Consider the following 16232-nt stretch of genomic DNA (forward strand, 5'->3'; position numbering starts at 1 on the left):
AGAAATCATAGGTGTAATTCTTTATGACCTTAGATTATGTAATGAATAGTTTCTTAGATATAAGACTAAAAACACAAGCAACAAAAAACAGATAAATTAAACTTCATCTTAAGTCAAAAATTGTGTGTCAAGACACTATCAAGAAACTGAAAAGACAGCTCATAGAATGAGAAAAAATACTGCAAATCATATATCTGGTAAGGGTCTAATATCCAGAATACATAAAGAATTCTTACAACTCAATAATAAAAAGACAAATAACCCAAATAAAAAATGGGCAAAGGATCATAAACAGATAATGCTCCCAAGAAAATATACAAATGGCCAATAGGCACATGAGAAGATGCTCAACATCACAACCATCAGGAAAATGCAAATCAAAACCACAGTGAGATACCACGTCACACCCATTAGGATGGCTAGAATCAAAAAGTCAGACAATAACAAGTGTTGAGTATGTGGAGAAGTTGGAACCCTCACACGCTGCTGGCTGGAATGGTGCAGATACTATGGAAAAGAGTCTGACAGTTCCTCAAAAGGTTAAGTAGAGTTACCATTTGACCCAGCAATTCCACTCCTAGGCATCTCAATGTCCATCAACTGATGAATAGAAAATGTGCTATTTAATATTCCATACTTTGGAATACTATTCAACCTTAAAAACTAATAAGTATTGATACATGCTATAAAATGGGTGAAACTTCACAACACTACACTGGGTGAAAAAAGCCAGACACGAAAATGTACAGATTGTATAGTGCCATTTATATGAAAGGTCCATGAAGGCAAATGCATAGGGACAGAAAGTAGATTAATGGTTGACAGGGGCTGTAGGGTGGGGCTGGGGAAAAACTACATGGGAGGGGAGATGCAGGTAAAGGTGGCAGGGTAGCTGTTGCTAAGTTTTCTTTTTGGTATGATGAAAATGTTCTAAAATAGACTGTGGTGATGACTGTATAACTTTGTGACTATGTTAAAAAACCCCTGAAATTTATACTTTAGCTGTGTGAATTGTATTATGTGTGAATTATATCTCCATAAAGCTGGTTTTTTTAAAGTGAACTCAGAGTGAATAGAGACCACACTGTTTCTTAAGTCTCCGTGCAACAGTGACTTGTAGAGAGGAACTCCTACAAAGACTTCTTAATCCCAGGAAGCTATCTTCCACAGGAAAAGAAGATCTCTCAGTTTTTAGAGCTAGAATCAGGGCCAAGCTCTCCTTTAACAGTTGAGGATTTTGCTGCCTGAAAGGGAAAGGACTTCTCAAGGTGAGGAGAGTGGAGCTAGTGCGACTTCACCTTCTACTGTGTCCATGGATGAAGGAATGGCTTCCTTCATCTTCCTGTGCACAAGGAGAGGTGACCTAGAGGACTTAGGGGCTGTCTGCACTTTCACGGTGGCTCCCTGCACCACCATCAAAGCTCCACTCCCAGTCACTGATGGAGCCACTTGGGAAAGCAGTGCAGAAGAGGAGAGATGGTATGGGCTTTGGAGCCAGACGGCCCTCAGGCTTGTGGCCCATGCAGGTCACCTCCCATGTGAGTCTGGAGCTATCACCTACCCACAGGGTGGTCAGGGTGCCTTAAATTACATGGAGACCCATGTAGAGTACTCTGGTCAGTTTCTGGCACAGAGGAAGCCCTCAATTACTGTGAGTTCCCTTCCTCCACTTTTTCCTTTCAAGCACTGTAGGTCAGATGTGGGTCTCAAGTTAAGGAAGCTCAATAACTCTCCTGCGTGCCAGGAGCACACAGCCTCCAAGGCTCTGTTCCCCTCACTAGTCTGATGGGCAGCAAGTCAGATGTTGCCAAAACTGTACATATGTCCCAGAAAGTCCATCATTTCACATCTAAACCAAATCTTGTCGAGAGCACGAGCTCTGAAGTCCAATGCTCTGGTCAAATTCCAGCTTTGCTTCTGAGCTGTGTAACGATAGCCAAATGCCCCATCCTGGTGTAGCCTTAGGGCCCTCATCCAAATGAAAACAGCAGTCCTTTCCTAAGTTGAGGTGAGAACAGTGTGCCTAGTACACAGACAGAGCTCCTCAATACATTGGCTATTATTTTTATCATTGCTATTTTGACATTATTATCACTGCTAAACAAATTTCCCACTTGGGCCTGGCACCAAAATCCTCTTGGAGAGCACACACTAATTTTAAGTACCTGAGTGGGCCTGCACAAGACCTACACTCTGAGCATCTTCTCTCCACTTAGGTGACTATAGTCTGACAACAGCGAATAGCTACAGCCTCGAATAGCTACAGCACTTGATCAAGTCAATCAGAACGGGGGTGGGGCCAGGGCCAAGTCTCCCAGGTTGCAGGCGGACCACAGCTCTGTCCACATTAGGTAGTTATGAGATAAAGCCACCTTCCTATGCACCTTTTCCTGGATAAGATGTGACTGAGAGAAGGTACTTAGAGTCCTAAGAGATCTTGCTCCTGCAAGAAGCTGCCAGGCTCTACTGGCATCTGCTGGGCTAGATTATCTACTGTAAAGAAAAGGAGCCTGTTAGCAGAGCTCTCCAGCAGAGGGCACCATTTGTTCAGGGATAAGCCCTTTCACTTGCTGTCCAACTGAAGCCAGGCCTGACTAAAACAAGGCAAGTCTAGCAAACCTATGGGGACTGTGTGGCAGGGACACCAGGCTCACCAGGCACCAGGCCACATATCTAGTTTCCAGATGCTTCCTAGGTAGCCAGGATCCTCTCACCAATGGCTGGCCTGGACCAGGTACAAGCTGCCTTCTCTCCAAAATTGCAGACAACACCTGTGACAATGATGTCGTCAAGATAGCATTACAGGGATTCGAAGAGTGAATACAAGATGTTGCTACATGAACTTGAATCAACACACAAGTACTAATTCCCAGTCAACTGAGAGGGGACCTGAGAGAGTCCCGGCTCAGCACCAGCAATACAACTTCTGGATAGCCTCAAATGAGACAAAGCTGTTCCATCGAGAGCCAGCTAAACTGGATGTGACTCACCTCCATTCAAGAGTTAAATCTAAGTGAATCAGCAATATGGGTTCCTAATTCAGTGTGGCTCAGGCTCTGTGCTGATACTCATGAGCCTTGAAGTCTCTTTCTGGATTCCTAGCACTCCTGATGCCAGGAGCATGCAGTCTCCAAGGCTCTGTTCCCCTCACTACTCTGCTGCAGGCTTGAAAAGGCACGCCTCGCCATCCTACTTCACGACCCTAGTCGTGCTAGAATCAGGCCCCGACTTTCAAACAGGAGTACAGAAAACAAAAAGAGCAAGAAAACTACCAAGTATGGGATACCGACACCTAGGCTTGTGAGGTGGGAAGATGGTATGTTCTCTGGGGTTCACAGGCCTACAGAATACTCAGGAGAAAAAAGAACTTCAACCAAGCCCAATCCCTGCCCTGGGCCCATCTTAGCAGGGTGACCATCATACAAGCATTTGCCTTCCAGGTATCAACACCTCCCCTTTTCAAAGGCAGGCCTAATGGAGTGGGGGCAAGTGCTAGAGTGGTTCCAAGTAGTTCTGAAATAGAGAGAAATTTTTGTTTTCGTTACCAGTTTCACTATCAGAAAGATATGGGTTCTCATCTTATCTTTATGACCAGGGGTAAGTTATGCTGCCATTCTGTTTCCTCACCTGAAAAATGAAGCCAAGAATACTTACCTCCCAGAACTAGTAAGAGGATAGAAGTTAACATATGTAGTGTCACCCAAGGCCAGCCTGTCTGACCTTACCTTTGCCCACTCCAACTGAAGGACCAAATCATACCCCAATGTTACCCCAGAGACTCCGTGGGAGACCCTCATATTTAGTTATGGTGGCTGTTGCCTTTGGTGACCCCTGACAGACTGAGGCTAACACATGAACTACCTCTGAAGGCAAGCCATTTTGGCATATTTCTCTCAAAGTGAACATGACCTCCCTTTATCCCCATCCTGACTCACGACATAATGGGTTTAAAGTAATCCAAGAGGAACAAATGAAGCCAAGTAGAAGGTGGAAAACCCTCATGGCTAGCAGACAGCCACCCTACCTGATGACACAGTTGCCTCGGTTGGACGCAAAGATGACAATGGGGGCAATAGAAGATTCCAGGGCCCGGTGCAGGTAAGTGAAGCACTCGATGTCCAGCATGTGGACCTCATCAACAAAGAGCACACCTGGAACCAGCTCAGCAATGCCCTGATCAATGTACTTGTTCACCACCTTGTTAATCTCTCCTCGAAGTTTATCTAGGAGACAGCAAGGGTGGACAGGCAATGTCAGTACCAGGTGGGGAAAACTGTCACCTTCTTTCTTTTTTACTTTTTTATTTTATTATTTTTTTTGTCATCTTCTGTCTTCTTCCATCTGAATTCAGCCCAAACTCAAGTTTGGAGCATGGTTTTACTGCTAGCTATGTGACCCCTAGGCAAGTTATGTCCCCATTCCAGGCTTCAGTTTCATTATCTGAAATTAGGGATAATTACACAAGAAGTCACAAAATCAGCAGCTTCCCCCAAAGAAGTGCTTTAAGTCACACTCCTCACCAGGCCTTATTACTCACATGCACCCAAACTTAGCTCCCTGCCTAATCCCAGACACTGGTGTTCGGGAGTCATGGATGAAATGAGTTTCCATATGTAAATTTTCTTGTTCTGCACTGGCAAATGACCCTTTCAAAGCTTAGGTTAATTAACTTTCATTCAAGTGCCTGGACAAAGGAATGAAGGAATGAATAGAAGACATGTGTAGAATCCTTTCTGGAAGGAAACCCATGAGGAATGAAAGGTTCGGAGGAAAGGTCCAATTTCAGAGGTCTAAAAGGGATGAGTCTCTCAAAAGTTAAAGAACCCATCTAAGGTCATAGCTCTCATTTTCCAAACCAGCTCCTGCACTATCATCAGGAGGGAATGGCTCACAAACAGAATATGAAGATTTGATACAGTATCTTCCAACAAAGCCCAACATGAGGCAGGAATGGTCAAATGGGGATACATGGCCAAAATCATGTTAAAATACAGTAACTGCTCTTGGTGACTCTAATAGAAAGGTCTCAGATCACTCTGTTGGCTAAAACTTAAATTAAAAAGATGCTTTCGTGTTTAATATTTTAAGGTGACAAAGCTATAGGTGGTAAATAGAAAAAAGAGGGATGCACCAGCTGGGAAGAGAAGCATGCTAAACTAAAGGTCCACAAGGGAGCAGCAACATTCCTGCCAAGCTCTGGGAAGTGCCCAAGAGGCTGAGCATGGTGGGCTGGGGAACCTTAGCAGCAGAGGGTGGTCTGGTACCTAGGCAGGGGAGTTTGCTGTGTTCAGGTGTGCTCTGGCAGAAACTATCTTGAAGAGCTGGGGCAACACAATCCACATTTCTGGGACCTCAAAGGGACCAGAGACTGTGAAGGCCTCCATCTCCAAAGATGAGTGCAAAGATATTGAATGCAGTCAAAAGAGTATGCTAGCAGACCCGGCCAGAGAACATACAGTATGCTTTCAGCTGTCTAAACAGACTATTAGGGTAAGGTCAGGCTCTGAAGGGAAAAGAAGAAAGAACATGTTCTGAGACACTTCCTCAGCTTTGGGGAGTCACTCACAGCACCTCGCACAGGAAGGATATCAGAATCTAGGGCCCTCCAGCTCCACTTCTGGCTCACAGGCCTTGCTGTTTCTCTTACCTGTGATTTCTGTCTTCTTCGGCTTCATTAACTGACCCATCATAGACAGGATGTCTTGTCCCCCCTGTGTAAGAAAAAAGTTACAGAGTCCTGCTTTCTAAGGCAAAGGCAAAAGTCTCACCATCACCCCCTATCCCACCGGTTCCCATTCTACTCTACATGGGGTCCTGAGGTATGCAGACCCTAGACAGCTCCACTGGAAAGCTTGAGGAGCTTCTAAATACAGGAATTCTTAAGAGGTTCCCCCAGACCTGCAGTAGTCAAATAAAATCCCTTTGTGGGAGGTACAGCTCTGTGGGAACTGCCCCAGCCTCCTTCTCCAGCTGTATCTTTTTCCAATCCCATATTCCATGATTATCCAAACAGGACTCCTTACCCTTCCTTGAATACCCAAGTTCTTTTATGACTCAGTACTTTTGCATATTCTAGTCCATCTACCAGGAACCACATTCACTTTCCTGGGGAAACTCCCAGTTATACATTAAAGTTCAGGTTAAATGTCCACTGTGGGGTGTACTTACAACATCTGATCCTCAACACAGCCCTGCAGGCAGGAACTATTATGCTCCTTTCACAGAAGAGGAAACTCAAAATCAGAGCCCCAAGGCACAGAAAATCCCGAGACCCAAGGCAACTAATTAGCCGAGTTCATAAGTGTCACAACGACACAATCCCTGACTTCTAATTCTTAGCCCAGCACTCTTTCCAAGTCAAAAGCTCCCAGGAGGTTGGTTTGGGAAAAGCCAGTCCACAAGCAGAAGGGACCTTTTGGTCCAAGATGATTCTTTAGCAATCTCTTAGGCAAGGCTCCATGGCATAAAACACCCAAGGATCCAATTTCTAGTTAGAAAGCCCATTTCCTGCTAATGAAGAGGTGGCCTCTCTTAAGATGAAAACAATCTGAAATACTAACGGCATGGAAGAGTTGGGTTTTTAAAATCACATATTTCTCAAAGATGTCACAAAATCATACTGTGCTTTCCTACATTTTATTAGTCAAGGTGCAAGTATCTATCTTCTACTCAGCATGAGGAGCAGATACAGTTCCCGCTCAAAGCTACAAAACTGGGGATATTGCTAAGCAGAGGGAAAGACACAGCTTTGTAGGCTCTCTTAAATCTGGTAAAGGGCTCAAAGAATACTCCTGCCCTTCTGCCATTAACACCCGGAGAATCCCAGGTGTAAGCCCACTGCTGGAGAGAAGCCACAGAAGCAGCTGCCTAGCTCAGGACCAGAGGCTTAGCTGGGATAAAGAACAATACACATGAAATCATCTGTGACTAGAGCATTTGAATGGGAACAAAGAAGTCCTTCCTAGCTCATGTTGCTGTTAATTGCTGAACATTACAGATAGAAAAGGACTAGCTGCTCTAAGAAACAGGCAGCAAGATTCTGACAATTTACTCTCAGAGCTTCCATGCACATGCAAAGGGTTTGTGTGCCAGGTAGTGCTGGCGTCAAAGCAGTACCTGGGGCCGGGCATTGGCCACATCCAGGTCATGCAAGGTCACATCCTGGATGATTTCTTTCTTCTTGTGCACATCTCCCTTTGGCAAGGGGACATACTCTTCAGCTTCAAGGTCAAATTCTGTGGCATAAGTATCACATCTGCCCTGCCTCTGCAAAAGGAGAGAAACCTGAGTGCCTGGTAAGTTTTCACTGCCAAGTCCCCAAATGGCACATTGCTAAGTGAGATAAAAGTCTCCATTCCCAAGTGTGGGCCCAACAGCCTACTTGACAAACTCCAATATGTCCCACTCTCTTGCTGCCAAAATAAGGAAATCTGCTCATCATTTGGACTCCAAAAACCCAGTTGAAAAACACCTGATACGTTCTCCAAGAACCTTTTTCCTCCTCTCTTTTAACTGTATGCAATTCTCGATAAAGGGCAATTCCAAAAGATTAACTGAAGACAGAGGGAGCTGTTCAGATGCTTTTGTAGGTGGGTGATTTATCATATGATATGAAGTATTATGCTCATCTATTAAACAGTGAGGAACACTGTACAAGACACTGAAAATCAGATAGAGAAAGAATGCCAACTAATGCAGCATTCCTTTCCACATGCATATATCTTGGAAAGAAAATATCTAAGAGATAAAAGGAAGATTAAATACACTGCACATTTCAATTTGAAAATGACTATAGTTGTTTGCTTTCTTACCCTGCAGTCTCCCTCTACACAACCTTTAGTATTTTTTTAACAAATTGTTTTAGAATAAAGATAAAAGAAAAGCAAACTTTATTAAACAGAAAAGGGTAGCTACTGACCTTCTGTCAGCATCATACCAGACACCCTGTTCCCCTGAAGAAAGTAAATTCCTGGTCACCTGGGAACTGGGTCTCCTCATGGCAAACAAATTGCAGCATTACCTTCACGGCTCCACTGTTGGCTTCAATGTAAATCACGTCTCCAGCCTCCACTCGTTCTTTTTGCAAACTTTCAAAAATGCTGGGGTCCAGCTTAAAATTAAAAAAAAAAAAAGTGAATCAGAGAACTATAATACATATTATATTTATTTCTGACATACTGTAAGATATCTTTCCATAAGAGATTTGAGGAAGCTAATAACTGCTAGAGAGAATATGTGTGTGTTTGCGTGAGTGTGTGTGTGTGTGTGTTAGGATGTGTGAGACTGGCTTTGGGGGGTTGAGCATCCTAGACAGAAAGCAGAAGAGTGAGCGTACCTACGTGCCAGGCAGTGAGGAACACCAGGGAAGGCCCCATCTTCTTCTTCCCTCTACTCCTAAGGTTACAAACTGGCAAAAATGGTTCTGATTGCTTTTAGGCAGCCTACACTGTCCATGGGACCATAGGCCCCAACACCCCTTTAGAGATTGCTGCCCCTCCTTCAACCCTTCACATTCCTCACCTCAGAATTTTCTATATGTGTGGAATTTTCTATTACTGAAGCCACAGCCTGCTTATTCTTTGTGGCTGGCATTTTGTGGGCCTATAACTTTGGACAAGGCCGTCTATGCCTGTTTCTTCATCAAAATAACAGCATCCAGGTGTGATCACTGATGTGTAAATTTCAAAGAAAACAAAAACTAGGATCTTTCCTAAGCCTTTTGATCTAAATCCCACTGTTTGCTCCCTTGGGTCCCCCTGTTCATATCTCCAGAAAAGTAGCATATTTTGGGAACTGTTGCTTTTCTCCAGATCATCCAAATTCAGGCTACCTGAGGTGATCAATATTCTAGGACAGCACTTTTTTAAGGAATTATATTTAGATATAAATTCCTTTCAGTTAAACTTCACATTTTATAATGTGAAAAAAAAAACAACAACTTGGGCTTTGTCTCAAAAAAAAAAAAAAAAAAATTAAAGAGTAAAAACCCAGGACTCAGTGAAAGAAACCAGACACAAGAGAACACATTTGTATGATCCCATTTGTATGAAATATTCAGAAAAGGCATTCAGAAACAGAGAGTAGATTAGTGATTGCCAGGAGCTATGGGTGGGAATGGGAAGCTACTTGTAAAGGGGCAGGAGGTTTCTTTTAGGGTGATAAAAATGTTCTAAAACTGGATGGCAGTGATGGTCGTATAACTCTGTAATTAGATTTAAATTCTTTAAGTTGCACACTTAAACTGAGTGAGTTTTCTTTAAAATTATAGCTCAATAAAGCTGTTGCAAATGGTACCACAGAAACAAAGCCTGGGCTCTGCCTCACTGGCTGGGTGGCACCTGACAGCCTACTGAAGCACTGCCATGAGCAGGAGGGACAGTGATGGTAAGTAAGCCTCTGGCACAGGGCCTGGGATGAGGGAGGCACTCAATACTGGTGGCAAATATGGCATTCTCTTTCACACTTAAATACTCACCTAGTATTTGAGCTCTATCTACCCAAACATCTTGTACATATGCTCGAAGTAGCTAGAAATACTCATTTTGGAAAAAAAAATTCACCTCTCCTTATGTTATTTTCTTAAAGAAACCACTTATTATTCTTTCCCCTCCGCCCCCTTTAATTCCTCCCTCTCACTTCCACCCCTGACCTATGGATGTTGCTGTCTCCCTTTTTTTTTCTAAGAACTGGATCTCTGAAGGCGGGGTGTCTCCCCCGACATGCTTGTGGTGCACACCTGGGGCCTGATGCACTCGGGAGGCCTGACGTACCCTGGGCCAGGCGCACCCAGGCCTGACGCACCTGGGGTATGGTCCGTGGCTCCACCTGGGGCACGAACCCAGGACCTGCTGCATGTAAAAGAGATGTGCTAACCATTACACTGTGGAGCCACCCCTTAAAGAAACCATTTAAAGCAACCTTATAAATAACTGAAATCCAAATTGCATGCCTTATTTTATTTTTATTTTTTTGCTTTAAGCATTTTTATATCAGTTAATTTCCCAAATGAATTGACTGAAGATATAATTACTGGAAAGATGGCAGAACCTACTAAGAAATCTAATTAATATAGAATGGGAGAGATGAGGGGCAGGTTTAAGAAATATTTGCAGAGGCATGCTCCTATGATGGAAACCCTGTCAGGAAAAAGAAAAATGGCCCTTTGAAAAAGAGACATTTTAATGATCTCCATAAAGCGGTGACCAAGAAACCATGTTACAGAATCCAAGAACCATAAAATCACAAAGGGAAGCAAAGATGGAGAAATTATATTGTAAACTGTGATCAATCTACCACAGTTTACAGATGGGAAAATGGAGGCCCAGAGAGCTCCACTGACTTCCAAAGATCACACAACAAGTTGGAGCGCGCTCTACCTCTTAATTAGCTATATGATCCTAGGATAATTGCTGAACTCTTTATAAGCTCAGTTGTTTTATCTTTGGGAAATTACACACACACATACACACGCACACACAAATACAAAGTTATAAACAACATAAATAAAATATTTGTTGAAACACTTAGCCCAGTGCCTGGCACATACAATAATATTATGAGGTATAATGATAGTGTTATTTATTATTAATAATAAGGCAAAGTCTACAATCCACATTGCCCCATTTCTCTAACTGAAGGCTCTCATAATAACATTAACAGCCTCCACTTCTTAGGAAACTAGGTGCCACATCCAAAGCTACAGCTTTTATCCTTAAAAGAACTCTGTGAGATAGGCAATTTTTATTCCCATTTAACAGATAAAGAAACTATTGCTCAGAGACAGTCATTTGCCAAAGGTTGCCAAAGGCCACAGCAGAACCAGGATTCCATTTCGGACTTTGACTCCAAAATCCATGTTCTTCCTCCCAGGCATCCCCTGCTGCAAGCATTCTCAAGGTTTATAGGACAGGGGTCTGAGGAGGGTCATCTAGGGCCTTCCACAGTGCCAGCACTATGGCTTCTCCACAGATCCCAGGCCTGAGCAGAGGCCCTGACACATATAAGAAGCTGTAGTCAGGATTCTGTTTGGTCCCTTGGAAGTCCTTCCATCATCTGCTCTACAACTCTTCCCATGTTACTCAATGCTGTTGCTTCCTGTGAGCATAAGCATTATAACTATAAAGTTAATGCCCAGGTTCAGAGAGAGGCCCAGGGCCTCTGACAAATGGTCATGACATGGGATACAGGATGGCAGAAAGTAGTCTTTACTAACCACACAGCTCACCTTTAACATACACAATTTCCTAAAAATAAATAAGAAAAGCTGTCTTTTTGATCCTCCTGCGTAGTGGCCCTGTACCTGGTACTGCTTTATGCATATAACATCCTCAAACGGCCTTGTGATGATCATTGACCACAGTGCACAGACAAAAAAAACTGGGACAAAGTGCAGTTACACCACCTGCACAAGGCCACACAGTGCTGAGAGATCCTGAGGCAAGAGAAAAGAGTCCAGAGACATGTACTCACTTTCAATTGTTTGGTTCCTTTGGCTGTTTTGAGTCCTATGATTACATGGCTAATGGTTTTGCCATACCCCCCCATGGGATTCTCTGTCTCACACGGAGTTAGCTCTGTGACTTCGCCTTCATAAACCTCCTTGGTTTCCTTTATCCGCAGCCCTGGAAGAAATGACAGAGGAGCTCTAGTGAGAAACAGAATTATCCTTCTTACTCCTTAACAGCCTTTTTAGCTACAAAACTTATATGTCACAAGAACTGACAAGTCAACCTTACTAATGTACATTCGAGGGCATCATCCTGGGTAGAAAAGCACTACAAACACAAACGTAAACTGGAGGAGCTGTTCATAATGCAGAAAAACAATCTTATTTCAGCTTTTCAAAGGGAATTCCTGGGTTCAAATCTAGAACTAGACAGACAAGCTACAATTCTCAAAATTGTTTCAGATATCTGCTATATCTCCAAGGTGGTGAAACTTAGCTTTAGCCTCTCATCCAGCCTCTGAACCCAAATCATCCTACTCCACGAGAGCAGCAACTACATGTGACTCACTTATACTCCTTCCAACACTATCACACCTGAGCAAGGTAACTATATTAATCGGAGGTCCATGCCAACAGTAGGTGACACCTGACCTTGCCAGGTATTCTGGGCCTCTGGCCAACCCCTACCACACACCCCAAGAAGAAATATCCAGTGTCATTCACTATTTTCAGGTTGTTCTATAAATTTTCCAAGTCAACAACAATTAATTTTCAAAGCAATCCTCCCACAGTAAAGCATTTATAGATTTTAGATTAGAATATTGTAAATAAAGGAAAATGTCTCTCTTCATTCTAAACATCGCCCACATATTTAGAACATGATCTCAGTGTCTTTTTATACAATGCTTTTGCTGCCTGAAGCACCTTTCCCTCCTTTTTGGCCTCGCCAACTCTTCCTTGCAGACTCACAGTTCAAGACTCAACTCCTCTAGAAAGCTTACCTGACACACCCTCCAAATCACTCCACAGCTACCTGCACCTCCCACTTGACACCTGCACATGGAATCATAGGGGCTTGTAGTCCTGACTACCCGTCTCATAGACTATCAACACCTGGGCTAAGGGCCTAGAACACTGTTTACAGAAATGGATGAAGGAAATCACTTAAGGTTGAGGGAGTATCATCAGGCAGACCATCCAATACCCAAGAATTCTGCCAACAGATACTTCAACATATTTTGTGTAAAGCCTAAGATCTCTAAGGAGGTTGCCATGTGATGCAATAGCCAAAGTCACCTCCAACCTCAGCACCAAAACCCAGGTCTAGTCTAGATCAAACGTTTTTTTCCTCCAAAGTCAATATTTCTGCCCACTGGTTCAGGGGGACAGGGAGGGGTGACTAGAGGAGGCATAAGGAGCTTCTAGAGTTCTAACAAGGTCTGTTTCTCTATCTTGGTGCTGATTACGTAAGTGTTCTGACTACAAATATAAATGATTTATGCTCTTTTCTGTAAGTACATATATTATGCCTAAATAATATTTACATTAAAATGAGAAAAAATTTGGATTTTTCTAACAATTATAATCATTAATGAATATTAGTAAAGGTTTTCTTAAAATTGGAAAACAAATACACATCACTGAACACAGCTTCTCTGAAAGTACACATTACAGACACAGTGACACACACACACACTCATGCACACAAACCTCTCTTTCCAATTCCCAAAGTCTGGGTCAAGGGATACAAATGACTTTCTCTGAATCCACAGCTACACCACAGGTAAGTTAACAGCTATTAAATCCATTTTCAGAGGATTCTAAAAACATCAACAAAAAAGCCATTCTAAGTCACTGTGCCTGCCATCAATTCAAAGGTGTGGAAGGAAACATCCTTGATTCCTACTAGTTAAGATGTGTATTATAGAGGAGTTCCTAAATTGAAGGGGAAGCTGACAACACACACCAACAGGCATAAACTATAAAACTATGACTGCAGGGCCTCTTTACCTATATAAGCAGCTCTCCCACATAGTCTGTGCCTTGCATGTCACTGCCTACACTGGAATAGTGAGGACAATAGGAGGTGCCATCACATCTCATTTCGACCTAGCCCTATGAAACAGCCAGGGAAAGTACTCTTTATCTCCATTTTACAGAGGGGAAGTCAGCTCCATGAAGTGAAGCAAGGAGTCCTTTCCTCCTTCATGGTAGATTCAGGACTGAAGTCCAAGTCTTCAGGCCCTGGGACCAGTTTCTTCCCACCATACCACAGGATCCCAGCTCATCAACAGCTATTTCTACAATACCTGCTCTGTCCTTTTCCCTTTCCAGGTAACATGTGCCACTAACCTGATCCTTCCCTTTCTGCCTGCCCTAGTATCTATGGGTGTGATCCTAGTCTCCACCCAATTTATATTTTGCTCAAAGGAAAAAACAAATATAAGGGAAATCAATAAATAAAAAAGCTATGACACATATCAACCAATCTGTTACAGAGAACCTTATTTGTATCCTGATCCAAATGTATATAATACTATAAAAAACACATTACGGCAACCTTATTTGTATCCTGATCCAAATGTATATAATACTATAAAAACACATTACGGTACGTATGAGACAACTGGATATTTGAACATAAACTAGATATTGGATGATATTAAGGAATTTACTGTTCATTTTTTTCTAGGTATGCTAATGGTATTGTTGGTTTTTTTTAAGTCCTTATTTTTCAGAGGTACATACTGAAATATTTAGGGATAAAAAAAGCAGGTCTATAATTAACTTCTAAATAATCTGGGAGGGACTAATGGGGCTATAAATCAATTAAGATTAGCTATGAGTCAAAGCCTGGTGATAGGACCATAGGTAGGGTCATCATACCAACTGACTACTTTTGAATATTTGAAAATTTCCAAAATAAAAATTTTTTTTAAAGGAAAAAGAAAAAACAATGAAATACTTCTCTATAACCAGTAGAACTGCTAAAATTAAAAAGACTGATAATACCAAGAGTTGGTGAGGATGCAGAAAAACAGGAAGGTTACACTGCTGGTGGGAGTGTAAACTGGTATAAATACTCTTAAAAGTTGAACACATGAATGCCTTATGATCCTGCAATTCAACTCCTAGGTACATACCCACTAGGCATGGGTGCATGTGTGCACCAAGGGACACAACCCAGTAATGGTCATAGCAGCATTGTTCTTAATTGCCAAACACCGAGAAAACTCCACTGTCTGTCAACAGTGGAAGAGACAACTGAATTGTGGTTTACTTATACAACAATATCACAGAACAATGAAAAAGAATTATGGCCACATGCAACAATATGGATAACTCTCAAAACATAACTTTGTAGGAAAGAAGTCAAACACGGAAGAATATATATTGCGAAATTGCATTTATTTGAGGTTCAAAAACAGGCACAAATACACTATAATGTTAGAATCAGGGAGTCATTAATTTGGGGAAAGAAGGAAGGAAACTGGGGGTAGACACGAAGGGTACTTTGGAGTACTGACAATATTCTTTTAATTGACTGGGTGCTTGTTTCATGGGTTTTCAATTTATGATAATCCACTGAGCTATATATTTATGATCCATGCACTTTTCTGTAAGTATGCACCCTAAAAAGAAATACTTAAGTAAATCATACTAGTGGGAACTGGTAAAGGAAGAACACGGATGGCTTTTTAGGAAACACTGCTCTAAGTCTCAGCTAGAGTCTACAGTCATGGTTCTCACCTTTTAGAATCACCTGACCAACTTCTACAATCCCCTAGCCACACTACAAACTTTCAAATCTCAGGGGTTTGGACCCTGCCATCATTATTAGTTTGAAGTTCCCTAGGTAATCCCAATGTACAGCCACATCTGAGACTCACTCACCTAAAGAATAATGAAGAACTCTGTTCCATTCACAATGTGGAAACATAAACTACTTCTGATGGCAGGAAGCCCTGATATGGTTTGGGTGTCCTCACCATCAAGCCACCTCTGTTTTGATATGGAAATACCCTAATGGGTATTTTTTCCCCCAGTGGGGGGAAAAGAAAAAGCTGCCAGTGGTGTCAATTACTTCTCACTTTTAAATGTGATCATTAACTTATTTAGGTTGGCTGACTTCTTTCCCCAGAAACCCAATCAGGACAAAGACTCTCTCAGATATGAAAGGTAAGGAAAAGTTTTACTCTGCCTTCATTCAATCTGATAGCCTACAAATGGAAGTTTTGGAATAGCCCCCAAATAGAGGTTGCCATTTCATTTTCGCCTTACCAAATTCTTAGTTCCTGAACATCAAGACAAAAATTTTCTAAATAACACAAATGTATCGGAAGATCGTGACAAACTTGGAAATTCTGAACTTTTAAAATGAACTTTCATTTTTTTTCAATCAAAACTTTTATATCCCACAGATAAATTCCTTCAACTGGAATGCTTCCTTATATTTACTGTTACACGACTATGACAAGAAATTCATCAAGTGGGGGAAGAAAGCATTCCCATCTCTCACTAGTCCCCATATTTGTTTAGAAGCTGTTCTGTGCTGACATGCAGGCAGGGGATGTGGTTGATGGACAATGAAATAGGCTGTTAGCCAGGAAAGGGACTGAGCTGGCACTATCTCTGGCAATGACAATGCAAATGACACAGGTTTCATCTGCTGGCTCGGGTTTCTAAATCCCTGACAGGGACCTTCATCACATCAAGGAAATAGCACAGACTTCTTGCTTTTTATTTCTGGTAAGCTTACCATTTTCTCCTCAGCCCCTCTGCCAAA

The 16232-nt window shown here is 42.3% G+C and overlaps 1 protein-coding gene across 2 annotated transcripts in view; it reads right to left on the reverse strand.

The window, feature by feature from the left end:
• RUVBL1 (RuvB like AAA ATPase 1) overlaps positions 1-16232 on the reverse strand; it is a 38430-nt gene that overhangs the window by 9161 nt on the left and 13037 nt on the right. For both annotated transcript variants that reach the window (XM_039874600.1, XM_039874601.1), the window contains exons 4-8: positions 11470-11621; positions 8021-8110; positions 7117-7266; positions 5648-5711; positions 4025-4223 (exon numbers count right to left, since the gene is read on the reverse strand). In XM_039874600.1, coding sequence (XP_039730534.1) covers positions 4025-4223; positions 5648-5711; positions 7117-7266; positions 8021-8110; positions 11470-11621 — 655 coding nt within the window. The remainder of the gene's footprint in view (positions 1-4024; positions 4224-5647; positions 5712-7116; positions 7267-8020; positions 8111-11469; positions 11622-16232) is intronic.

The sequence above is a fragment of the Pteropus medius genome, unplaced genomic scaffold, assembly GCF_902729225.1.
Source record: "Pteropus medius unplaced genomic scaffold, Ma_sr-lr_union100, whole genome shotgun sequence".
Classification (NCBI taxonomy): Eukaryota; Metazoa; Chordata; class Mammalia; order Chiroptera; family Pteropodidae; genus Pteropus; species Pteropus medius.